The 27,430-nt window shown below is 38.9% G+C and overlaps 1 protein-coding gene across 6 annotated transcripts in view; it reads right to left on the bottom strand.

Moving 5' to 3' along the window:
- Positions 1-27,430, bottom strand: part of LOC109003363 (ATP-dependent DNA helicase Q-like 2) — a 37,850-nt gene that overhangs the window by 3,548 nt on the left and 6,872 nt on the right. For 5 of the 6 annotated variants that reach the window (XR_004800828.1, XM_035687290.1, XM_035687292.1 and 2 more), the window contains exons 2-17: positions 24,229-24,449; positions 23,316-23,462; positions 22,971-23,186; positions 22,014-22,118; positions 21,783-21,887; positions 21,574-21,696; positions 20,368-20,456; positions 19,509-19,545; positions 19,387-19,420; positions 13,402-13,454; positions 13,250-13,327; positions 13,100-13,165; positions 5,906-5,972; positions 5,771-5,824; positions 5,337-5,444; positions 654-718 (exon numbers count right to left, since the gene is read on the bottom strand). Coding sequence is in view for 5 of the 6 variants with exons in the window: in XM_035687290.1 (XP_035543183.1) it covers positions 654-718; positions 5,337-5,444; positions 5,771-5,824; positions 5,906-5,972; positions 13,100-13,165; positions 13,250-13,327; positions 13,402-13,454; positions 19,387-19,420; positions 19,509-19,545; positions 20,368-20,456; positions 21,574-21,696; positions 21,783-21,887; positions 22,014-22,118; positions 22,971-23,186; positions 23,316-23,462; positions 24,229-24,449 (1,568 nt within the window). In the remaining variant the exon portion in view is untranslated. Of the gene's footprint in view, positions 1-653; positions 719-5,336; positions 5,445-5,770; positions 5,825-5,905; positions 5,973-13,099; positions 13,166-13,249; positions 13,328-13,401; positions 13,455-19,386; positions 19,421-19,508; positions 19,546-20,367; positions 20,457-21,573; positions 21,697-21,782; positions 21,888-22,013; positions 22,119-22,970; positions 23,187-23,315; positions 23,463-24,055; positions 24,142-24,228; positions 24,450-27,430 lie in introns of those variants that run through there. The other variant, XM_035687291.1, reaches the window with a different exon arrangement.

The raw sequence follows: 27,430 nt of genomic DNA, 5'->3' as shown, positions 1-27,430 counted from the left end.
GGTCTTCTAAAAACAAAAAAGAACATATCCATTCTCGAACATTACTCATCAAAAACTATTTGGGCTTGCAAATGTCTGTTCGTGCTTCTTTCGCCCAATGGAGGTAGCTTTCAGTTAATAGTGCAAATCCATATCATTTATGCTAAATAATTAAAAGTTGCAGAGCTAAAAGTGTGTCATTTTATTTTGACCATGTAGATGACATTTTGTTGACAGATAAGTACTATGAAAATTCATTTTAGAAATTTCTCTTTCCATGTTGGCAAACTGATGAATTTGGTAGGAGGAATAAAGTTTTGTCAAGTGACACCCATGTTGCAATTGGTTAATTACTCCTGCTTCAAAAGCTATTGTATAATGAATTATATCAGAAAAATGTAAAATCCCTATCTTACATTGAATCTATTTCTGAGTTATGCACTGTATGAACATAATGGAATGCAGCATAATAAACTTGGTTATCATGTTAAAAAATTTGTTTTCAGCGGAATAAATTTCAAATTAGCCATTATCAAACTTCACAACAGAAAATGCAATTAACGAACAAAGTTTATGCAAATTTCTCACTTTTTCTTAGCGGGCCACCAAGGTAAGTTATTGAGAACAAGCATTTTTTAACAAAGTCGGGGAAGAAAAGAAGTCAGAGTTCTTACCAATATACGATGCACTATAAGCTGTATGACAAGTTGTTCACTTTCCTCTCTCTTCAATTCAGAACCTATGCAATTTGTACAACAAGAAATAGAATAACATATGATGAATTGAAATGTATTGGTTCCAAAAAGAATGTTAAGAAAGAGAAAAGGATACAATCGAAGATAAAGGAAAAATAACTTAGATTTTTTAAAACAATATTAAGAGGAAAGAGAAAGATGGATGATAAAAAATAACAAGCATTTCAATCAAGAGTTTCCTCTAATTTCCCTTCATTTATAGGGAATACCATCCTCACAAAAGTATCATCAATTTGAGGGGACCATGTACATATGGAGTGGGAAGAGAGATCATCAAGGCAAGAGAGATGTGATTCCCAATGACGGGAAACTCATTGGTCTGGAGTGGCAACTTCACTCATAAAAAAATTGTTAGGAAGTGGGGCTGCCATGTTAAACCCCACCCCCACCCCGGCGAATAAAAAAGATTTTCTTGGTCTTTTTTGTTCCTTAGCTGAAAACTATCTTCACCTCAAGAAAGAAGCTACAATGTCATGCATCAGAGGATCATAGCACCCTCAAGTGTTCAACTACAAATAATTGAAGAAATTCCCAATACCTTCATGGTATATCAAATGAGCTTAAGGAAAACATGGTGTAGATTCAAGCTTAGTTCCCAAAGGTTGTTAGTAGGTAGATACCACTTCAGGCAGCTTTCTAAAAGGTCTGTAACTCTGTCAGAAGCCACATTTATGAGCGGTTTGAAGTCAATAAGAAATAGTGCACTACTTCAACCAAGCAGGCATTCAATAGCTTTCCATAAAGAAAAACTCTATTTACAAGCCAGTGTGGAGAACACTCCACAAAGCTGAAATTGCAAAACTTGATTTTTTTTTTTTTTTATAAGAGTAATTTTATTGATATAAATTGCAAAACTTGATTTGCACAAAAAGTTTAAAAACCAAATTTCTTGCAAATCAAATTCTGACATAGCAGTGGTGAAGGGGGTGTGTTATCTACACCGGCTTGCAAGTAGAAATACTCTTCAATAAATGCTACTTGCTTGAGGAGTCAGCCTACGGAGAGAGAAAACCCTAAGGCACCCAAACCCGCCGCAACCCTTCACCCACCCTAGACCGGTGAGTGACACCTCACCACCATCATTAGACAAGGCCGACGGGCCCCGGTGACTTCGCTGAGGGCTGTCCGGCATAGGTCCTCCCTTCGGCGACCTGGACTTTCGCAAGCTTCTCTCTCTGTCTTTCTTGGAGGTGACATCAACTGTCGAACCTGTGCCTCCGCCTCCGCCTCCGCCTCCGCCACCACCATAGACAAGACCGACGGGCTCCGACGACTCCATTGAGGGCCCTCCAACATCAGTCCCCCCCTAGCGACCGGAATTTTGATTTGCATTTTATTTTCGTCGGCGTAGAACTGGTGTAGTACCTATTCTGATCTACTTTTTTTTTCGTATAACATGTTTTTCCTTGAGATGAAGAAGCGAGATGATCCTGGGAGATGATCTTGTGATTTGGGATCAGACAATGACAACGCGCGGCGTGGATTTGTCTCAGATGGAAGGTGAGAGGTGGTTGAAGGTGGAATTAAAAACTTTCGTTTTTACGAAAGAGGGAGGAGATAGTTTTTGCATCTCTAAACATTGTAAAATGATGGTTAAGTTCATGTGTCGTTAAAGGATTGTTTAGAACTCAACTGTCATGAATGATTCTTCAAGGAGCTAAGGATGGGTAATAGAGTTCTTATCATTCAACATCATATTAACACAAGGGGCAAACTCTCAGAATTTCGGAAATGAAGGAGGAAAGGTTTGTTGGTGATTCTGGAAGGCGCAAATTGCATTGGATGGAAAGGTTTTCTGCAGTCCATTCGAAGCGTTACTGGTCCAAAGCCGTTATTCTGAAGCATGCATACGGAGAGGAGTTTGTTGATGGAAAGACAGTGGGAAGGTCTTCCTCGGTCAAAGGTGCCTCGTACGCTTCGGTGTTGAGGTCACTAGCGGGTAGTCCAGCCGAGAATAGCTCCGCAGCGAAAGAAAAGAGTAAGACACTTGTAGGAGACAAAGGCTGTCAGGTGACAATGGGAGAAGTGGAGGGAGTCTTGTGGGCTGTCAAAGCTCAATTGACAGGAGTTATAGAGTATGTGAGAGATCTCATGATTAAAGTGGATAAGGGGCTAAACCTAATCATGGGTTTGGGTGGTGGGTTGAAAACAGACGAGGGAGGCGAGGGTAGATCCTATGCGTTTGAAGGCCTCAAGTGTACCGGCAAAGGGCGTTTCGACACCGTCATAGATAGGGTCATTGGACGCTAGCATCACTGTTCACGCCGGTGTCACTTAGGACATTGGTAGCTTGTCGCCTAACTACTCTCAGTCACCAATTGCAAATGGGGTTGATACTTTTTTCCAGAGTTCACTTTCAGTTGAAGATGGGGGTCCTTCCAAGGTCTTAAGTACTTTGGAAAAAACAGACGAGCCTTTTTTAGAAGATGAAAATGGGGTAACATAAGGTAGTGCTTCCCCTACCTATTTTGTGCCTCCTGAGGGAGCGGTAGGGTCTGAAAAAGTGGCACATAAAGGATCGTTAGGGGGTGGAGTACATACAAGCAATGTCCTCGTCAAAGGAGGGGGGGAACCTTTAATGGTGACAACAACAATGGACAACAACCATATAGCTGTTGAAGAGATTCGGGATTTGAATGCAAGATATGGCGGAGAGGAAATTATGGGTTTGTCATTGGTGCCTTGTGAGGAGGCATGTTTAGAGTCGGGAGTGTAATTGGGTACTGTGTCTGGGGATAATGTTGTTTCCTTGGTTTATCTTCCCCCAATAAACAATATAACGGATTCACTATCGGATTGAGTTCTACATAAGGTTAACGAGATTCAGCATATCGTGGGGCTTTCACATGGAGGATGTGAAGGCCAATTTAAAGCACTACTCACTGCGATTTAGGCGAGCCACTTGCTTGAAGCCAAATCAAGTTTTAAGAAAAGCAAGAAGTTAAAGATCTCTTTCTTGGGCAATTAACTACGACGCTAAGGGTGGTAGCTCAAGTCGAGAGAAGACTAAAGGGAGGGCATTATGATGACATTCTCATAGAGGAAGTTTCGGGTGGAGTATTAGTCTTACAGGAAACAAGGGGTTGGGGTTGGGGTTGGAGATGTGTGTTCTATTCCAATTCGAGCTTGGTGTATTTTTGGTAGTTTTTCACGGGCTTTTTGAATCATTACAAGCTCTCTAGTATGGGCTAGGTGTTTTCTTGTATACGTCCAGCGTACTTAGTTACTCCTATTGATATATATAATATTTTTACTTATCTAAAAAAAAAATGTTGATGCCAAGGAGACAAACTGTATCTTCATCCATCGCATTGATCTCCAATGAGGCACCTCTAAACTCCTCTATAGATGAGTTCAAAGGAGCAATTGGAAAGACACCTCATCATCGGAGTGCACTAACTTTAAAATAAATTGTAATTAATCAGCCCAATACTGAAAAGAATAGCAGAGGCCCATGAAACATAGCCCATCTAATGCCTAGAACTAGGGGTGTAAATCGGTCCGGTCCGAGGGGTGATGGACCGAGATTTTCGATCCACATTTTCCCCAAACCAGACCGGACCAAACATCCCTAGGGACCGGACCGGACCGGTAGCTATTGGTCCGGTCAGTCCGGCCCAATTATTATTTTTATTTATTTTTCTTCTTTTTTTAAATAAATTAATAAAAAAATTATTTAAAATACTAAATTAAAATTAAGTGAATTATTAATGTGGATTATGTAACTAACTCAATAAAAAATTATTTTATATAGTCAATGATAATAAATTATATGAAAATCACATTCTTAACTTATATAATTACTATATAATTAGTTAATTGATATTATACATTAGTTAATTGATAGAATATTAATTTGTTAATAACATATTTAAAATTTTATATTTTTAATGGTGATAGGTTAGATGAAAATTACATAATTAATTATATAGTTGTTATATAAATAATATATATAAATTTTTTAAATTCGGTTGATCCGGTCCGAGGTGGGAAACCCCTGGACCTGGACCGGACTGAAAAGTCTTGGTCCTCTATTTCAGGGACCGGTCCGGTCGGTTTCTCCGGTCCAGACCGACCAACTTTCACCCCTACCTAGAACCAGTTCATCATGAAGATTTGCATAGCATATTTCTTGTGAAAAACTAATTTTTTGGGCCTATACCTGCTGGCTACTGCTCATCTTCTAAAGGTATGGTGCTAGAGGAGCTATCCTAATCACTAGGATTGTATGCAAGGCCCCTAATTCATGACAAATGTAAAGCCTAATTTGAAAACAAAAACTTCCATCATCGTCTAAATGTTTAAGCATCAAGAAAATTCATTCCCAGACTTAAAAAATTAGCGGATCCTTGTAGATACAGTAAATTCCATGATTTTCTCATGATATTTGGCCATTTATTCATTTTTTCCTTTGCACTAATTAATAAATCATATGGGATAGTCTCCAAATAAAAACATCTTCCATGTGCAAATAGCTGCAATATTAGATACAGGCAATACAAACATATACCCCATATCTATGGGTGTCTTGCTCCACACATAAATCATCCTTCCCACTCGTATTAGACAAAGTAAAGAATGAATTAAAGCCATAAAACCAACCTAGTTCCTTGTGCTTTACTTTCATTTTGTCTACTAATTGCAACATTGTCAATCTCTGATCATTCTCTTGCATATCTTGTAGCAAAGAAACCATAAGTTGTGCATGGCCTGCAAAGGATGCTCAAATTATACACATAAATATATAATTATACAAAGGAAAGAATATGTACATATAACCAAATCAAAACAAGATGCAAAGAAACCGAGTAACAATAAAGTCGAAGAGATGCTATTTGCCATTAAGGAGAATACAAGTACATTGAACATGCAGTCATAAAAAAATGTAATGGGGAAAGAGGAAGAAGCCTTGCAAGGAGAAACTCACAAAAAGATGAAAAGAAAAAAAACAATAATCCCCTCGAGACAGAATAAAAGATTGATTTGGAAAAAAAGAATAGCTATTCTTATTTGAAACAAAAGTCAATGAAACATACGAGTGACGTCCACTTCCTTAACTTCACTTGAGAATGCACAATTGTCACACATCCCTGAGACAATATTTGAGTTCCACATTATTTAAGAATATGAAAACAAGAAAAACTATAATAACAACCAACAACAAATGGTACCATTGCAATCCTGTAATGGCTCAGAAAAATGCCGAAAAAAGGCAGTCCGGCGGCACTGTCTTTTAGACTGCAATAGAAATAGAAATTAATAAAAATGTTTTCCACTTGCAGATTAACCATATATCTTGTACCAATTAAAATACATATGGGCACAGGGTCACAAATACTGAGACATTAAAAGCAGTTGGTAGGACCACAGAGACAAGAAAAGGCTCAAGGTTTTGGTTTGCCTATCAGAAGGGGATGATAAAGGCTTGAGGATCCTTGTAGATATATCTGGCCATGTAGTTACCCTCAATGGCAATTTGAAAATACAAAAATTGGCCTAATTCTGCATAAAAGGTATCATCTAGCTCAATAAGCAGTGTAACAGTATGGCTGACTACTTATCAAAAAAAAAAAAAGTATGGCTGATTACAAGTGTCTGAACATTACCCAGGTCTCATTACTGCACATAACTGCTTTTACAAAAGAAATATAAAAGAATTAGAAGCATATCTTATGCTAAATTATACTTATCAATTGAGTTGATGGTGAAAATGCAATTTTAGTACCAGACCAGAGGGTCAAATTCAAAGTTGTCAATGAATTGGCAATTGTTTTATTTTTTCTTTTGATAAGTTTGAAATTATCAATTGTCATATAAGTTCTTAATGCTTTGAAAACACTTCAATATTTTTTTTTTGATAAGTAATAAGATATTTTATTTATCAAATAGTAGGCATATCCCCGGTACACTGGAGGTATACATGTGAATACACCTAGTTAGGAACTAAAACAGTTACAAGAAAATCATGGAAGCTGAGACCATGCAAGTCTAAAGCAATGGCCCACATAAAAAGAGTCTTCCACATAAAAATCCTAAATTCTTCTGAGGAACGTTCATGATCCTCAAAAAGTCTATCATTTCTTTCACACCAAATGCACCAAAGAATACATAAAGGAGCCATCTTCCACATTGCTGCTATCTGTGGTGTCCCAGTAATCCCTCTCCAACTTGCTAGTAGTTCCACCACTCTTCCCGGCATTACCCATGCAATACCCATTCTACAAAAGAAATAATTCCAAACTTCTCTTGCAAACTCACAATGTAAGAGTAGATGGTCCACTGATTCACCACTATTTCGACACATACAACACCAATCTGTAATAATTAAACCCCGTCTTCTAAGATTGTCAATAGTCAGAATCTTCCCTAAAGCTGCTGTCCAGACAAAGAAAGCCACCTTTGTAGGTGCCTTACTCCTCCAAATGTTCTTCCAAGGAAAAATCTGCCTCTGTTGTATGGTAGAAGATTCATAATAGGAGCGTACAGAAAAAATCCCTTTCCTAGAAGGTCTCCATACCATCTCATCTTCATTTGTGACAGCCATATCAGCAGTATACAGCAAGTTAAGAAACTCCACCAGCTCCGCCACTTCCCAATCATGAGTATCACGAGTAAGGCTAATGTTCCATTCTTGTATGCCATTAGTAATAACCCTCAAGTCAGCCACCATAGCTTCTTTGTCCCTTGTAATTCTGAAAATAGGGGGATAAGCCTCCTTCAATGCCGTGTCTCCCATCCACACATCATGCCAAAAGCTAATCCGATTGCCATTCCCCAAACATAGCCGAGTATGACGAACAAAGGAACACCAACCTTTCCGTATGAACTTCCATAGCCCCACACCATATGCCCCCCTCCCCTCTCTAGAGCACCACCCCCCCCGAGTACTTCCATACTTCATGTCTATCACCCCTTTCCACAAAGCTTCCCTCTCCTTATTATAACGCCACAACCATTTGCCCATTAGAGCCTTATTAAAAGCCCTCATATTCCGAACGCCCAATCCTCCATCTCTCAAAGGGGTACACACCTTATCCCATCCTACTAAATGAAATTTAAACTCGTCTCCTATTCCGCCCCACAAGAAGTCCCGATGAAGTTTCTCTATTCTATTTGCAATGCTGATGGGGAGAGGAAAAAGAGACAAAAAGTATGTGGGAAGATTAGATAGAGTACTCTTGATAAGAGTGATACGCCCGCCTTTGGTTAAATACAATCTTTTCCACCCAGCCAACCTACGCTCTATTTTCTCCACCACCTCCTCCCAAATTGTTTTAGCCTTAAAAGGAGCCCCCAACGGGAGACCGAGATACCTCAATGGCAACGAAGAAACCACACATCCCAAAATGTTCGCCAACCCCCTAATGTTACCAACATCTCCCACCGCAACCATCTCCGTCTTAGCAAGGTTAATCCTCAACCCTGATACCGCTTCAAAACAAAGTAAGATAGCCTTCAAAGCTTGAACATGATCTACATCTGCCTCACAAAACAGCAATGTGTCATCCACAAACAAAAGATGTGAAATAATGATGGACCCATGATTGTTATTACCCACAGAAAATCCTAAAAAAAATCCCCCATCTACCGCAGCCGACACCATTTTATTTAGAGCCTCCATGATGAGAACAAATAAAAGGGATGATAATGGATCCCCTTGTCTTAGTCCCCTCGAGCTATTGAAGAATCCCACAGGTTCACCATTTACCAATACCGAGAAACGGGCCGTTGACACGCAATGCTTCATCCACATCCTCCATCTTTCCCCAAACCCACATCTATTCAACATATAGAGCAAGAAGTTCCAGTTAACATGATCATAGGCCTTCTCCATATCTAGTTTGCATAAGATACCTGGTTCACCCGACTTGATTCTGCTATCCAAACACTCATTTGCTATAAGGACCGAGTCCAAGATTTGTCTCCCTCTAACAAAGGCATTTTGAGTCGTGGAGATAATCTTATCCATAACTGTGCTCATCCTATTAGCAAGAACTTTGGAAAGTATTTTATAGATGCTTCCCACTAAACTGATAGGCCTAAAATCTTGTACCTCTAAAGCACCCGCCTTTTTAGGGATTAGTGCAATAAAAGTAGCATTCAAGCTCTTTTCAAATCTGCCCAAACTGTAAAATTCCTGAAAAACCTGCATGACATCCTCCCTTACCACCTCCCAACAAGTCTGAAAAAAGGCCATAGTAAATCCATCCGGTCCCGGAGCTTTATCCTTGTTCATTTTTCTGATTACCAGCTGAACCTCTTCCTCTTCAAATGGTCTCTCTAGCCAATCCATACTACTTTGATCAATGGTCTCAAAAGTTAGTCCATCTAAAGTAGGCCTCCACACATAAGGTTCCGACAATAACTTTACAAAATATCCAGCCACATGATCCTTAATCTCAGCTTGAACATTAGAAGTGATTCCATCAATATTCATGGACTCTATAGTGTTAAACCTCCTATGTGAGTTCGCAACTCGGTGAAAAAATTTTGTACACTTGTCCCCCTCCCTAAGCCACAATGCCCTTGACTTTTGTCTCCAAGAAATTTCCTCCATAAGTAGCAGCCTTTCTAGTTCAGAAACCACTTGCTCTTTTCGGTTTAGCACATCTCCTACTCCCTCCAAACTTTGTAACTCTTGAAATAAATTCTTCTTTTGCAAATTTACATCCCCAAATACTTGCTCATTCCATGTCTTCAATTCCTTCTTCAAAGCCTTTAATTTTCCAGCCAACACATTGCTAGGAGTACCTTGAAGTTGAAAAGAATTCCACCATTGCCCAATCAAATCCACAAACCCCTCTGTTTTTAGCCACATATTCTCAAACTTAAAAGGCCTTCTACCCCCTTGAATGCCACCACAATCCAACATAACCGGAAAGTGATCCGAGCTTAACCTTGGAAGCCTTTTTTGACACAAATCTGGAAAATGAATCTCCCAAGAAGGAGATATGAGAAATCTGTCCAATCTTGACCAGCTTTGATTATTAGCCCAAGTATAGTCACCTCCCATCAAAGGTAAATCCATAAGACCCAATTCAAAGATTAGATCCGAAAACTCCACCATAGCAAGATTGTGCCCCTCCCCTGATCTTTCACTAGGGAACCTAGTCACGTTAAAATCTCCCCCAAAACACCAAGGTACATCCCACCAAGAACATAGACCAGCAAGTTCATCCCAAAGAAACCGCCTCTCGCTATCTAAATTGGGACCATACACCCCTCCAAAAGCCCATTTAAAGCCATCCTCTGTGTTTTTGAAGCTACACCCCACCGAATATTCCCCCACAAATTCCTCTATGTTTTCCACTACCCTTTTGTCCCACATGACCAAAATTCCACCCGAAGCCCCTTTCGAAGCTAAGTAAGACCATCCTACATATTGACAGCTCCATATGCTTCTTATAATTTTCCTGGTGATTAGCTTCAGTTTAGTTTCTTGTAGACAAACGATATCCATCTTCCATTGTCTTAAAAGAGATCTAATACGGAGGCGTTTGTTGATCTCGTTCAGCCCCCTAACATTCCAAATCAAAATTTTGTGCATCATTTTACAACTGAACCAGCCCTCCCCTTATTTCTTCCACGGCTTGCACTCCCCTCTTTCCCCTCATAATTAATGGACCAAGTCAGCCTCTTCAACTCCCTCTCTCTTTTCGACTCTACACCATGATGACCTGCCTCCATTGCTATTATCAGTGCCTTAAACTGTTCCTCGTATCCCTCACACGAAATCCCCATACAACTCTTAAGTTCCTCCACCTTTTTCAAAACCCAATCAGATGGAAGGGTAGGGGAAATCATATTTATCGGTATAGGGTCATCTTCTGATGGTTCATCTGCTGAAGATGCGGCTGGTTCAACCCTAATCAAAGTGCCTTCCTCTTCTATCTCCTTCTCCTCTGACCCACCCTCATATTCCCACACAACAAGCTCTTTCTCCCCCCTCTGCAACAGCTCAGGACTCTCCTTTGTCAGCCCGCAGCTTATCTCCCCTCCCTGTGAACCTCCCACTTTTGTTGAACTCTCCACCAGCCTTCGAAATTCTCCTCTACCTCTGTCGGCATCAAGAATGACTCTGTCGGACCACCTCTTGGGTCACAAGTGACCATCGCCCGATTCTGTCCCACATCCGACCCAAGAGACTGCATCGGGTCAAGCAAATCGGGCTTGTCCTTCACTCCCGAGACTTGCTGAAAGTCTATCGTGTCGGTCGCACTGCATACCCTCTCCGCCGGACCTCCACTATCCTCGGAGGTGTCCATCGCCCAGTTCTGGGTAGGATTCGGCTCGCTACCCGTTACCGAAACAAGAGTTTCGGGCTGAGCCTCTAAACCCGATATCTCCTCCGATACAGCTGCCTCCTCCGGTTCTGCTACTGTTGCCGTTACCACTATCTTCGCCGGTGGCCGCAACCCCTTCGCCGTCACCTGAGGAAGAGCCCCGCCGTCCACAACTGGTCCCACCGCAGCATGTGGGAGGGAGGCCCCTCGTCTCCTCCAAACAGACCCGCTGGGTCTGTTTTCCAGTCTACTGGGCCTTCGCCCATCTGAAGGGCCAGGCCTAAGCTGGGCCTTGCCCTTGGGTTGCGCCTTAGGCCCATCTCGTGGGTCCACAGCTGAAGGCCTAAGAGCAGCCCCCAGTTGACACTCCTGCTCTTCAACGCACTTCTTCAAAAAGCAGATCTTTTCTTGCAGCTCCCCCACTTGATTTTGCATGTCAGACAAGACACGCACGACCATTTCCTTTTGAAGACCAACAACTCTCCTGCCATCTTCCTCACCTACGGACACGGCACCACTGACAACCCCACTAACAGCCCTCCTGTCCAGTTGATGGGATTGGTTCCCAGGCCTCCATTGTTGAAGGGCCTCCTTGTATGAAGCAGGTTTCAAAGTCTTCATTGCCGCTGGTGGTGCCTGCCCTCCTGAACCAGAAGCCTCCCTTAACAACTCCGCCAGCTTCCACCATCCTCTTCCATCTTTCTCATCTGGGACTAGAATGCATCTCCGACGTCCACCCCCTTGATACTCTTCCATCACCATGAACTCTCCCTGAAAATTTGCACATCTTTGCACCATGAAACCTCTGTCCCCTTCCCGATGGCTTGCATAAAATCCTTTACTCCTAGCATTTCTCCCATCCTCCAAGGCTTTGCTAAACCACCTTGCTGTGGCTAGCTCCATTCTCATACTTATCACAAACTTCCTCCCTTTTTCTGTGAGAAACAACCATCTACCCTTCCTAACTACCTCAAAAGATTTTTGTTCAATAACTACAACTTTCACATGAGACATGATTCTTTCTAGCCAAAAGAAGCTAACAAAAAACCATCAAATTTCATGTAAAAGTTTTTTAGAGGGCACAATTTTCCGTAGATAGAATTCAAAAAAAATCTGTGGCCTTGATAGAAAGGCACTTAGGAGATGAATAAATCAACGCCACTGCAATGCTGTTAAAATATGACCACTCTAAACACTTCAATATTAGCATTGATTGATCTCATAATGATGACATGGTGTCACATGCCATCTCATGCGGGGTTATCTTTCCTGATTTGGGGAGTCCGGTTGTGACCTGACATGTCATGTTAATAAAAACAAGAAAGGTAGGAAAAAATGTCCACCTCGTCAACAATTGCCACTCATGCAGTGATGACAAGACAAGGCAAAAACAATATTGAAGTGTTTTCAAAACATCAAGGACTAGATTCACATAATTGATAGATCAAAGATAAATTGGTGCAACACACAATTCAAAGACCAAAATCGCACTATGACATAGATACTTCAAACATCAAATACAAAATAGGATTCTGGAAACTATTCTTACATTCTTCAGACACAGAATCAAAAGAATTATAATACTTTTTAGAATTTGCACATCAAAGGAGTGCAGATGGTTGCCTCTCCTCCACTGCCTGGATATAGGCTAAAAATTTCAGAGTTGAGTTTCCGTCTAGTAATTCAAAAATCTTAGAGAGAAAAACAAATGCAGACAGTATCTACAGAAGGGAAAAGTAGATAAGTGTTCTACCTAATAAATAGGCACTTGTAATCATAAAAACAAAAACAAACAATGAGATGTTAAACTCCAAAGCTTCCAAAATTTAAGGGTTCATTTAATGCTGCCTCTAATAAAAAACTCAAAAGTAATGCATGCTATCTCTGTCTCTCATTTTGCTTTCCGTTTCCTTCCGAAACTGGGACAGACCCAGATAGTGGGCCTTGAAGGAAAGCAGATCCCTCACTGTTCCTTCCCCTCCCCCAACCAAATACAAGTAAACCTTCTTCCTTCCTCTCTTTTCCCTCCCTCTTTTCTGCTAACCAAACATAGTGTAAAAGTCAATAATAAATAAACAGTACCTGACAATATCGTACTATGTCATAGAGATTCTGCAAACCGGAGTTCTCATAGAAGACCATGGAACTCTGCAGAGAGAATTTAACATTCAATGACAACATAAGTCAGCAAAAAAATACGTAAAAACCAAAAAATAACAGAGCAAATCTTGCCTGCCTAGAAACATCAGCTGGTCTGAAGTAGAGCAGGCATTCAGAAGGTAGACCATCTCGTCCAGCTCGACCACTTTCCTGCAGCAAGAGAGGTTACAGAAAGAATAGCATTTAGGAAGAAGTTGAACGTAGTCAGAAAACGAGGAAAAAACCTGGTAGTATGTCTCCATTGATTTACTCAAGCTGTGATGGATGACAAACCTGACTACAAGCAGCTACTAAGTATTAAATATGAGAAAAGTAGAGGATTATAAGTGCACGTGCAAATCCACATATAAAGGTGTAACGACCCGATCCAAGATTATTAGGGATATAATATGGATAATTTGGTTGGGCCTAAATTCAGTTAAATGAGCTATTTTGGATAAGCCCGCAAGCTATAATTTTGTTAAGGTTGGCTAAGAATTTTAATTAGGCCATAGGCCCAAAAGTTTTTGCTTAAGGTCCGTTATGGTTTAGAGCATGATTTTGGAGGGTATTAATGGGCCAATTGAGATTAATCAGGTAATTTTGGAAAGGCCACAGGCCCATAATTTATTATGGTGGATTAATGGGTCGAATTGGGCCTAATAATTGGATTTAAGCCCATTTAATATTTTTTTCGACTAAATGGACCCAAACCCATGAGACCCAAGGCCCGATTTGTCTATGAACTCCAAACCATGCACGTCTTCATCATCAAAGTTCACTAGTGTTACAATCTACAGTCTTCTTCACCTTAAAATTTCTTAAACCAACAGTATATAAAATCCCTGCTTCTCCATCATGAAAATCCAAGCCAAACTTATGAAACCTGGAGCAAGCCACACATCACCCTCTCACATTGCCTGTAAGCTCTTCCTCCCCCTTTGATTTTTCTTCTTTCACGGCATAAACCGCTACACTGCCCAGCCAACACCGTGTTGGATGCCATCCTTGCAAACACCAGCAAGCCATCTCAACGGCGACCATGCGCTGTCCATGCTTTCATCAGTAACCCAGCAATGGTTGTGTCACCAGCAACCAAATTGAGAGCAACTACGCAAAGCCCCAATCCCCACGATCTCAACTCCAAGCCCCTCAATTGAACAGAAAAACCAGGTGGCTGCTGCAACCTCTGCTTAGCCACCGAAGCCCAGAACACCTGCAAGTAGACAACCATGCCGGGAACCAGCCCCCTTCCTCCAAGCAACCAGCCTCCCCGCACCCATATCACCACCACCGAAAAGCCCTTGTTCCAAGCGACAAAAGCAGAGCACTGCCCAAGTCGTGTGTTACAGTTGGTATCGGAGCCCGTGCGCCTTTTAGCGCTCTGTTTTCCCAAATTTCTAAAAATGTCTTTATTCTTAACCTTGGGGGATCGAGGCATTACAAAAGGCAACTCAAGAAGGAATATATATTAAAAAAAAAACAAAAAATACATGAAATAAAATTATTTTGTTAACAGTAGAAATAAAATTATTTTATAATAATCAATCTCTTACTAATACCTCGTATTTTCTTTCTGAAAATAAAATTATAGTGCGGTAGATTCCAAATAGCCAGGTATTGTTATTACTAGTTGTCATGACAAAGTATGCAGTAACTTTTTTTATCAACCATATCAACAGAGGAATATCACTGGATATAAGGAGGAAATCAATGTTTGAGCAACGTCATTCAAGATATTGCGTTTCCCTTGTGTAACAGACTTTATCACAAAAAATAAGACCAAAAAAAAAAAGCTGGTGGTGCGGTTATTGTAACCCCTACATATACGGGAGAGTGGTGAATAGATTCTACATTTCAAGGAGAAAATTTGAATTTTAAAATGATTTTAAGGGGCTCTGATTGTGACATTGACTATTCCATTTAGCACTTCTCTTGATGGAGAGACTTGAGCCATGTCACAATGAAATAGCCTGACAAGTAGGGATTTGAGTATGGGAGATTGTAACACCCCACCTATGAGAATGGCGGTGAATGGGATCCTACATAGCCTTTATAAGGATTCAAAGGGACTTCAATTATAACATTGGCTAATTATTTTGGAGTATAAGGGCATATATGTTTTATTCTATAAGTAAACAATAGCTTTATTAATGAATGATGAATAGGCCTAGCCCAAGTACACGGCATGTATACACTAATACAAGAGAAAGCACCTAGCTAAGCATTAGAAACAGATAGAGATACAAGAAAATCATATAGACATAGCCCATTGAAAATAACAATTGTTATAAAAACAAAGTATTGGTGAAGAGACTTAGACTTCTAAGTTGATCTAGAGACCAATCATGATCTTCGAAATTCTGATAATTCCTTTCCCTCTAATCTTTTTTTTTTTTTTTTATAAGTAATGTCTTTCCCTCCAAAGACACCACATTAAGCACATGGGGACTGAGAAGGGAGTTTACTTCCCTTCGCTTTGGGCCACATTGGGTTTATTCCCCTCGAGGCCCAAGTCGGGTAGTAGATAGCCCAGTGCAGGAGGCAACGAGGAAAAGAGGGCCAAGCTGGGCCTATAAAAGCCCATCAGATATAATAACTCGTCATGTCACCAGCCTTGGCTAACAGCCCATGCCGCCGAATAGTGGGCACACGGCATTAAATGGCCAAAGAGACCAGCACGCAAGGTCAGAACCCGATGTCCACTCACCTCTACAACCATGACAGTGCGCGCACGCACCTTCCCCTTTCCTGCAACAAGGGGCAAATTGTCAACCCACAAAAAATACGGCCAAGCGACGGCTGACATGATAGAGGGGGACCCTGCCGCCGGTACAACGCCCAGCACACCCTTCCACAATTTGCTAGCAGAGGGTGGGGACCACCACGACCAGGTATATAAGCACGTTTTGGGCTCAGGTAAAGGGATCTAAACACTTTTCTCCTAGCTCTTCCTCCCCACAAAAAGATTATTCTGACTTAGGCATTGGAGGTGTCCCCCCACCACCCCAATCCCTCATCTCAGTGGATCTCGTAGGTCACCAAGAGGAACAGCCGGGTTGCTCAGGCTACGAAACACAACATCAACAGGGACCATCTTCCACACTGCCACGACTTAAGGATTACCGTATAAACCTCTCTAGTTTGCAAAAAGATCAACCACCTTGTTGGGCATTACCCATGCTAACCCAACCCTCCCAAAGAAATTTCCACAAGCATTCTCTCCACTTTTTTTGATAAGTAATTTCTCTCCACTTTTTTTGCACATGCAACATCAATCCACTATTATGACCTGGCGTTTTCTTAAGTTGTACATGGTTAAGATCTTCCCTAAAGAAGCTGTCCATGCAAAAAAAATAAGTCTTGAGTGGTGCCTTACTCCTCCAAATGCTCTTCCAAGGGAAGGAATTACTATTTTGAGAGGTTATAACCTCATAGAATGAACATACTAAGAATTTTCCTCTCTTTGGAGGACTCCAAAGCATCTTGTCGGCCACCCTTATTCTATAAGCGAACCAACCTCCCAATCATGTGCTACCCTGAGAAAGGTGACATTCCATTGAAGAGCACCACCAGAGACAATCAATACATCAGCCACTGAAGCCTCTCGCTCCCGGGCAAACCTATAGACTATAGGGAAGGCTTCTTTGAGGACCTAATCACCACGCTATAAGTCATGCCAAAAAGTTGATCATGAAACCATTACCCCCACCTCAAATTTGATGTGCCTAGAGAACACCCCCCCCCCCCCCAAAAAAAAAAAAAAAAAAAATCCTTTTCTAATATACTTCCACTACCCCACTCAATGTGAACCTTGCACTTCCTTAGAACACCAACCCCCCAAGTGCTACCATACTTGGAATCAATAACAACTTTATGCAAAGCCTCCCTTGCAAGTTTCAAATTCCCAACTCTCTCCTTGAGAATGGGAGACGAGCCTTGTCCCAACTAACAAGGTGGAATTTGAACTCTTCGATTATCCCGCCCCATTAAAATCACGTTGTAGCTTCTCAATGTGGTTTGCCACACCACCAAGGAAAAGGAAGATAAGTAATACGAGGGCAAGTTGGAAAGAGTACTCTTAATTAAGTGATTCTCCCACCTTTTGGCAAACACATCATTTTCCAACTAGCCAATCTACGTTCAATCTTTTCAATCACACCATCCCAAATAGTTTATAAGAGGCTCCCAATGGAAGGCCAAGGTATTTCATGGGCAAAAAGATACCTTGCATCCCAAAGTGCTAGCCAAACTTCTAATGTTGACAACACCACCCGCTGGAACCAATTCTAGTTTTGCTAGGTTCACTTTTAGTTTAGAAACAACTTCAAAGCATAAGAGCACTATCCTCAGGGAGTGAATGTGATCTCGATTTGCACCACAAAAAACCATTGTGCCATCTGCAAACAGTAGATGGGAAATGTTGAGGATACCACGATTATTGTCCCCCACCAAAAAACTAGAGAGAAAACCTCCCCTCACAATAGTTCTAACTATCCTACTAAGAGCTTCCATGACAATGACAAATAGAAATGGTGAAAATGGGTCGCCCTATCTCAACCCACAAAGGATACAAAAGAATCTAGCTGGAGTGCCATTCATTATTACTAAAAAATGAATTGTGGAGATGCAATGCATAACCCAAGCACGCCATTTCTGCCCACAACCACATCTCCCAAGCATATAGAGTAGGAATACCCAATTGGCATGATCATAGGCTTCTTCATGTCTAATTTGCATAGTAGTATCTGCCATCCAAACATTCATTAGCGATAAGCACTGACTCTTATATATGTCTACCTCCGACGAAGGCATTATGAGGCTTCGATGTGATCTTTTCCAATATCACACTCAGCCAATTAGCAAGAACTTTGGATATAATCTTAACCACCCCATTACAAAACTAATAGGGTGAAAGTCATTAACATCCATTGCCCTGACTTTTTTGGGAATGAATGCGATAAGGGTTGAATTAAGGCTCTTCTCAAACTTTCCATTGGAATTAAACTCTTGGAACATCCTCATAACATCCTCCCTTACCACCTTCCAATGAGATTGGAAGAGAGCCACCTTCCAATGAGATTGGAAGAGAGCCATTGTGAATTCATCTGGACCTGGTACTTTATCTTTAGCCATCCTTTTCACCACTTGGTGAACCTCAATCTCTTTGAACGGCCTCTCACATAGCATGTTGATGATCTATGGTCTCAAATGCTAATCCATCTAATTTTTGCCTCCATGTAATCTTTTCAGAAAGTAGATGTTCATGATGCTATGCAATATGTATCTTGATCTAAAATTGATCTGTGGATAATGAATCGCCAAAGTTGATAATCTCGGTGGTTAACACTTCTTTGGGTCTTTATAATTATAGAATGACAAGCAAAGAAGAAATATGTTGCAAATAAGCACAATCGAGATTAAATTTTCAAAATGGTCAAGTGCCAATGCTGAGAAGGAAAAAAATGTCGTAATCTGTAAGAGGACAGAAACAAGCAATTGTGAAAAGATATCATTTATGTTTGTTCAATCACATAAAGAAAGTCTATATATAACACTTGAAAATAGAACAAAACCTACATTGAAAGCGCGAAAAACACAACAAGAATGCCAAAATGGTCCAAGGTGGATGATAAACTAACATTAATCCAAAAGAGAACCTAATAGAAAAATGATGAATTCACAATTTAACCAGTATTCTAACTCCCCTTCAATGAGTGGAAGCCAATACCTAAATTGTCAACTTTAAATAGGAGATGCAGTGGAGACAAGGTTTGAACTAAAGATTGCTTTCTAATATCATGGATAAAAGTTCAAACTGATAGGAAATGATGAATCTTTCCCCTTTGGTTTCTTCTTTGTGTATTGCTTTAAGATCGATTTTGAAATTTAATGCATAAAAGTTAATTTAATAGTGGTGATACAAACAAGACTACCAATTGTTTTTTTTCTTTTCGACGAGTAAAAGAAATTAGATGACAATGACTTGTTAAACTATAGATATTGCCCAATTGGCTTTAGATAAGCCAAATGCCAAAAGAATATTTGGGAAATTAACAGGATCTGTTGACATATACATTTTCAGCGTAACCAGCATGCCCATTGTGTGTGTGTGTGTGTGTGTGTGTGGGTGCGCACCTTCTGGAATATATCAATATTGTGATATCTTGTAATATTCAACATTTACTGGGAAGTAGAGAAGTAGAAACAGGCAATCTTGCAATACTAACCATCTGGTTTGTTGATTCCCATACCAAATGCTACCTGGAAATGTAAGTGAAGGCATTAGAATGGTAAACCAACATTAAGCAAATAAAGAATTTTGTATTGAGGTCATACAAGTCATACATACCGTACCAACAATAACTTGCAATTTGTTGTTGCTCCACCTGTGTCACCAAGCATACACAAGGCCATACAATGAAAAAACTTATGAAAGAAATTGCATCATCACAACATTTTTATGATTTAAAAGGGTTCACTTATCAGACTATGTTAAGAAAGAAAGCCAGATCTATCTAAACTTCCATAAAGGATAATACTAGTTAATAAAAAAAAACCTCCCAAAAATTATCAAACCATGGAAGGAGCTGAATATCATCCTTCTAGAATTTTGTATACATCACTGAAGGGAGCATGACAACCTTGATACTGCAGAATCCTAGTCTGAAGAATTGTAAAACTACCTTGTATTGAAACAAGCTGTTGTAGATTACACCCACACTTCTCATTAGCTTACTCTTAAGTTGGAATCAGAATTATACTAACCTCAGACTCCTCCGAACTTAATTGGGCCTAAGCTCATACAGCACTAGATTACCTGGTAGTCAACTTGAGAACTTTGAAAGAAAAAAAAATCCCCAAATGGACCAACCTGAAAGCCTTCCCAGAAGACAAAATTATAATTTACTATTCCTTCTAGAAGAGATCCATTTGAATTTCTACAGCACAAACTTAGGAAGACACTGCACAATACAGAATTCACTATTCAACTGTAAATGTCAAGACTTAAGTGGTCAAGATAAGCTCACACTCGACTCACAACCTCTAAACCCCCCCCCCAAAACAACACCCCTACCAGATCCAACTCCATGCAAGGTATTTTGAAAGAAACCAAGAAATGTAAGATGTAGGTGAAATTGTCACCACAATTTAATGACCACTTAACATGTTGCAATTTACAACTTTTTATATTAAGAAGATGACTTTACCGCATATGTACTCGTTCACGAGCATTTACATCCATATCTGCGTGATAATAGTCAGCTGAAATTCCTCTCTCTCGTAACTCCTTTGCCACCTGCAACTCTTAACTGTATAAGAAAAGCACAAATAATTTATTTTTTTCCAAAAACTAGAAGCCACAGCCTCATATGAATGACAAAGGACAAGCAAATACATCAATTAGCTAAATAATGCAGAGCAATGCATAAATTTCTCCATGTAAAAATAAAACTTATACCAACATCAGAACCAAACTGCTTTGAAATGAAGTATACCACCTGTGTACTTTACTTGTCCCTTTCCATTTCCCAAAATTTAGAGAATGATAGTTTATACATCTTAATAAAATTGACCTAATGATTGGTCAAGTTGGCAGTGGAAAAAAAAAGTTCCTAAAACATGCTGAATAAAATTAAAGGATTCCAGTTGCTTAAAACTTTGTTTTGATAGGTAATCAAAAACTTTTATTGATAAGAACAAATGTATATTGAATGTATACAAGAGAGAACACCTAATTAAGAAATAGAAATAGATACAAGAAAATAATGGGAGCTTAATCCATTAAAATAATAGCTAATGCCCAAAGGAACAAAGCATTGAAGAACAGATGTTTAAGTTCATCCATCGTCCTTTCAAGATCTTTAAGATTCCAATAATTCCTTTCCCTTCAAATACAATATACTAAGCATATGGAAGCCATCTTACACACTGCTACAATTTGTGGATTGTGATATATACCTCTCCAACCCGCAAAAAGGTCTACTAACCATCTGAGCATACCCATAATACCCACACTACGAAAGAAGTCATTCCACAGGGCTTCGGCAACCTCATAATGTAGTAGCAATTGATTTACCGATTCCTTGCTCTGTTTTACAGATACAGAATAAATCCACCAGAATGATCTAAACGCTTCCCTTATTGCTTAAAACTTGTTGAAAAATCATTTTAAGACTTCAATAATCATGCATTATATCATTATTTAAGCAGTTTTGGTGATAATATCTTGCATGAGAAACTTAAGAACAAAGTCTATCTAAAACACCAAGAACATTCCAATTCCATTGATATTCAAGCACCTCCTAATCTAACACGAAACAAGTACCAAGCAAGATAACAACAAACAAGGCCTAATTAGTTATACCTGTTATGAAACGAAAAAATGATAGAAAGAAGAACTGGAAGACACGCACCTGTTCACATTCCTTTCTAGTAAAGCAATAAACTATCCCAGATTCATTATTTGGATAAGATTCTTGAATGAATTCAGCAATTTCATCAATAACCACCTTACTAACTGATGACTTCTCGCGCACCTGCAGTTTAAGAAAAAATAATATTAGCTCATATATTATTAAGCCAGAAAATATTGATGGCAAACAAATTAAACTAAAAACCACACCATATAAAAGAGATTTGGCCTGTTGACTGTGCTGACAAATTTAACACATCTTGAGATGTGCAGCATCTCCATCAGATCAGTTTGGACCTTCTGTGTTGCAGTTGCCTGAAAAATATATGATAGAGTCATCAAATGTCATCAGCAATGGCATATTAGATATGATCAATTACAGTCTTTCGTTGTTTTTCTTTGATTAAGACAAAACAATAAACAGAAGAAATGAAGACATACAGTCAAAGCAACCACAGGAACATTAGGAAACTGAGTCTTGAGGATACCAAGATTCTTGTAGTCGGGTCGAAAGTCATGACCCCACTGACTACAACAATGTGCCTCCTGAAAAGTAAACCATATAAAAGATAGTAAATAGTCACACCTATTAGTATTTAAATGGCCTGGAAAACACCAACTTTTTTTTTTTTAACAACCGTGGGTGTCCGGGCCAGCTTGCGCACATCTCGACTAATCCCATGGGGCCTTGAAGTTAACAACCAGGTAAACCTCCAGTGGCCCTAAGGAGACTCAAATTGGTGACCATTGGGGAGCAAACCCAAGGCCGGACCAGCTGAGCTACCCCTCAAGGTTTGGAAAACACCAACTTAAAGGGCTAATATCATAAAAAGAGGTTGATTAACTCATAGTCGTTTGTCAAATTATGAGTTTGGTATCATAACATCACCATTACATATACATTTTATATGGGAATAATAAGAATGTGTATCCCTATGATGCATGATTAATTGAAGGAAAATAGAGGCTCTCAGTTACTTTCTTTCGATGACTTCAAAAAAATATACGACTTCAGCCGTCATCTATATGCATTCATCATTCCTACATACCAATATCCACACATATACAAAGATACATAAGCATATACATGTGTACACTATATCCTTTGTCATGCCCCAAAACAAATAGGTGTACTTTGTCTTTTGGTTTTATGCTTTCTTTTGCCTACGGTTTATCCCCCAACCTATTATGGATCAATTTTCTAGAAAATACTACTGCCTCTCGTATCAGTTGTCAGGTCCATAAGGAACATGCTAAGGTAGGGTGGCTATTTGTTTGATGCATTTGAATGCCAATCACCAAAATCAGCCACTATTGACAGTCAAGAGAAAGATGGAACCAACATGAATAGACCAGAATCTAGTCAGAAGATCATGTTGAAAACAAACATATACTTACATCAATTGAGATTAGAGAGAGACGACCAGCATGATGGCACTTCTCAAGTTTTGACATAAATCTCTTGCTCTTTGATATCTTTTCTGGTGTGACATACAATATTTTGAGATTTTCTTCACCTTTTTCAAGAGCCCTGTATATGAACTTCTCATCTTCCTTACTAGTAGTTGATGTCAACATATACGCTGGAATGCCTAAAGCAGTCAAACCCATCACCTGAAGTAACACTCCCAAAATAAAATGTTATATTCATACAGGATTTTTTTTCACGTAGCGCATTTGTCAAAAAGCAAAATAGTATATTATTTAGGTTTTATGGGTATAAAAGTGTGTCACAAAGGGCACCTGGTCCTGAATTAAAGAAAGTAAAGGACTGACAACAAGAGCAACTCCATCATGAAGAACAGCTGGAAGCTGGTAACACAGGCTTTTGCCACCGCCTGCAGCCATAATCACTACAACATCTCTTCCACTCATGATTGCATTAATGATCTGGCAAGAACAGATTATGGATTCATAAAAATCTTTACATAAAGATGGGGAATAATTTTTCAAACTGCAAACATGGTGTGTGAACTTAAGTCCTCAACATGCACTGATATTCCTCTCTCCAGTAAATAATGAGAAGCTATATATTGTAACGAAGAAATAAATATGACAAACAGAATTTTGAAGCAAACAATCATCAGAGTAAGAAATCAGCATGGACCCAACAACTCTACAAGCCAATATAAATAGGCAATAGCAGCAACAAGTAAAGAAGAATAGTGAAAGCATCATAGAGATATTAAGGAGACTATCAACAAGAGGAGATATGACAACCTTTTGTGCTTTCAAATTTCTTTAGTCTAATTAGCCAAAAATAATGATAGCCCTTTAAGACTAAGGCACAACACCAGCAACAATTATGGCAAATATAATAGGGTGCATAAATTCAAGTTTTTTTCTCATTAAAATAAGAAAGATTAGGGAAACCTATCTTTGTGTGCTTGTGGTGGCCAAATACAAGAATACTATGATCTTGAAGCTTGTTGTGGTGAAGAAAATTATTTAAGTTTGTAAGGAGCAATCAAGAGGTTATATACCATCCACTTCCACAGAAGAAGTGCAGAATACTATAAGAAGGTTACATCCAAAAAATGGCTGAAATAGGGTTCCTCTTTTCTGGCGGCTGAAAAATAGATAGGAATCAGACTATAGAAGCAGCAGTACACAAACTAAATAACATAAAAATAAATCTGCCCAGGACAGCGCCTACCTCCCTCTGATTTTCACGATATGTGGGTATGCCAAAAACATTGAACCGAACATCATCAGCTTTAGAATCCCACTCAAATGGTCCAGACCAGTTTTCAACAGTAGCTGAAGCACCATCTGCAACAGGGTCTCCTGATCCTTCACATGCTTCCAACAAGGCTTTCAATTCAGTCTGTCTTTCATACAGCTTCTCTTGCCGCTCAAGTAACCTGTTTATATGGTCTGGACAATGACACATGAAATTCACAATGCAATGTCAGGGTAATATGAAAAATACTAAATCAGTACATATCTACAATCAATAGAGCAGCTAATGGTTGCTAAACAGTAATTTGCTGATCAAATTTGTCTGGACTTATATTTTGGCATCATCTACAAGATTTTTCTTTTATTTATAAAATTTTTTACCTACAAAAAAAAAAGTCTTAATTGGACTAAATGGGAGTAAACATGGAATGGATTGCATAACTTTGACCCTAGACACATTTTTGGTGTTATGGAAAATGTTAAGGGGGAAATGCATGATCACAATGCCATGTTTGCTAAAAGATAAATAGGATATTATTTCCTTTCTGGATTTTAAAGCATTTATATATATACTAGGGAACGGCCTTGGGTGCTTTGGCCCCGGGGTGCACCTGACATAATGATTTTAATAAATAAAAAAAGTGAAAAAGTCGGTTGCTTATTTGTCTGGGAAAAGAAAATACAAGGTTAAAAAAAGACACAAAATATAAAGATTAAAAAAAAATCTTAACTTCAGCAAAGTATGAGCATTGGTCTACATCCATATTAGATTATCTATTTACTCTCTATATAACAATAAAATATTATTAATTTAATAATTTTTTTAATTTTTATTTTTATCACATTTTATAGTTCTATAATTAAATTATTAATAATAATTATATCTAATTAAATTAATAATTAATATTATCTATTGAGTGTTTTAAGTATTTTATTAGTTAAATTTACTTAAGTTGAATTTTACAATGAGAATGTTCTAAAGCGTTTATGTTCAAAAGAGTAAAGTCATTTTAATTTTTTTATTTAAAAAAAATTAAAACAAAAAAAAAAAAAAAATGAGTACACTATCAGAACAAAAAGAACATGAAAAAGAGACGTCAATTCATGTGCGCCTCAAGGCTATTAAGGGCCTTTGGGTAAAACATGATCCTTCATTAAATTCTACAAGGGAGCTACATGTCAAATAGTCAAGGGTCTTAAGGACCTTTTGGTAAAACAGGATCCTTCATTAAATTTTACAAGGGAGCTACACGTCAAATGGTCAAGGGTTTTAAGGGCCTTTTGGTAAAACGGGACTTAACGGACTTAAAGTAAAAACAACAAAAGTTAATAGAAAAACAACAAAAGTTAATGAAAAAAAATAAAAGTTACTATTCACAGTTAGATAGCCACTTATTATAATAGAGTAGATATATATATAAGTTATGAAAAACAAATGCAACTCCTTTCCTTGGATATGGCATAGTAGCGCCCCTTTGAGCTTGGGATTCTTTGTGTGAATAGCCGCTTTAAGGAAGATCCTCACCTTGGATAATATGCAAAAGTGATGAGTAATTTGTAGATTGGTTTTTTTTATAAGTTATAAGAAACTTTATTCCCAATAATAGGCAAAGCCCAAGTACATGAGACGTATACAAAGGAAAAAGTTTGTAGATTGGTATTGTTTGTGCAAGAGGAACAGGGAATCCGTCAGTCATCTCTTGTTTCATTGCGACGTAGCTAGTGCCCTATGGAAATCTATCTTTGGTTTCTCCTAGATAGGTGCATTTCTTGTAAACTTCTTGTGTAATTGGATTGCACCTTTCAACAAAGTCTTATTACTTATATAAAAATCTATCTTTGGTCTTTTTGGACTAGCTTGGGTCATGCCTAAAGCGTGGTACAAATCTTGGATCGTTGGAAGGGGAGATTTGGTTGGCACCAAAGAGAAACATTGTGGAAAATGATTCCAATGTGCATAATGCGGTGCATTTGAAGAGAAAGAAACCACCGTTACCTGGAAAATTGTGAGAAAACTATGGTGGATTTTAAGACTCTCTCTATAGAACTTTGTATCACTGGATGGTTGCACATTCTTGTCTTTCTATATTTATTTTCTAATATTTTCTGAATTTCTTTACTTTTAATGGCTAGCTGTTTATCTTGTATACTCCCTGTCAACTATGGTGTTACCCCTTTCTCACATCAATCAATCTTTAACTACCCATCAAAAAGTTATCACACATTAATTTCTTAAATAACAATTTTAAATGCCAAAGTTCAAACATCCAAAATAAACCTTAATATAATTACACATCACGGTCTAAAGAAAAGTAACAATAAACAAAACAATAAGTAATACCCAGACACGCCTTAATTAGTTATGAACTAGCAACAAGTATATCCAAACTCATATCAATAAATTGTTTTCTTTGTTTTTTCTCCTTCCAAGTAAAAGAAGTACTTCCCTCCTCATAATGTGTTCATACCCAGCTCCTCCCTCATCAACCTCCCCATTTAAACCACCATCTCCTCATATAAGGCCACGGTAATGTAGTGAACTATTGGCCACCCGCACATTAGCCAATTCATGACTATAAGCTATTTCCAAAAACCACCAACAACAACAACCAAATACCTGCCAATCATGCATAGATCCTCTGCATATTAAGCATGCTCAGCCTCTGCTAGCCAACACAACTATGTTTACTGTCTTCTTAATTCTCCATCACCACATATTGATATCCTTGTTGGTGCAGTGTGGTGGCTATTGGATTTCTTGGATGGATTTGGCATTTTCTAGATGTGAGTTTCAATGGGTGTGTGTCTTTTATTCACAGTGGCAGCAAGAGGATTAGAGGTCGGCAGACAGATCTGGTAGTGGGATGAGAGAGAGAGAGACAGTGAGAGAGAGATTTCTCTAGATAGTGGTTAAGCATGTCTCACGTCAGAGACAAATGGCGACAATGAGGCTTGTGAGCTAGAGGACCATAAGGTTTGTGTGAGCAAGGGCAACTGGTTCAGGTAGTCCAGAAAGAGCTTAGGATAGCTGCCATTCAGATTCTATACATGCCCAAGAAAATAATCTAATCCTTGCTAATCCCTAAACCTTCTTCATGATAAAATGGCTCTGTAATAATGTGGCTCTTTTTTAGACAGGATTTTTTTTTTTTTGATAAGTAAAATAAGTATATATT

This window comes from Juglans regia, chromosome 2, assembly GCF_001411555.2.
Source record: "Juglans regia cultivar Chandler chromosome 2, Walnut 2.0, whole genome shotgun sequence".
In the NCBI taxonomy this organism is placed as follows: domain Eukaryota; kingdom Viridiplantae; phylum Streptophyta; class Magnoliopsida; order Fagales; family Juglandaceae; genus Juglans; species Juglans regia.
This window is presented reverse-complemented; position numbering and strand designations above follow the sequence as displayed.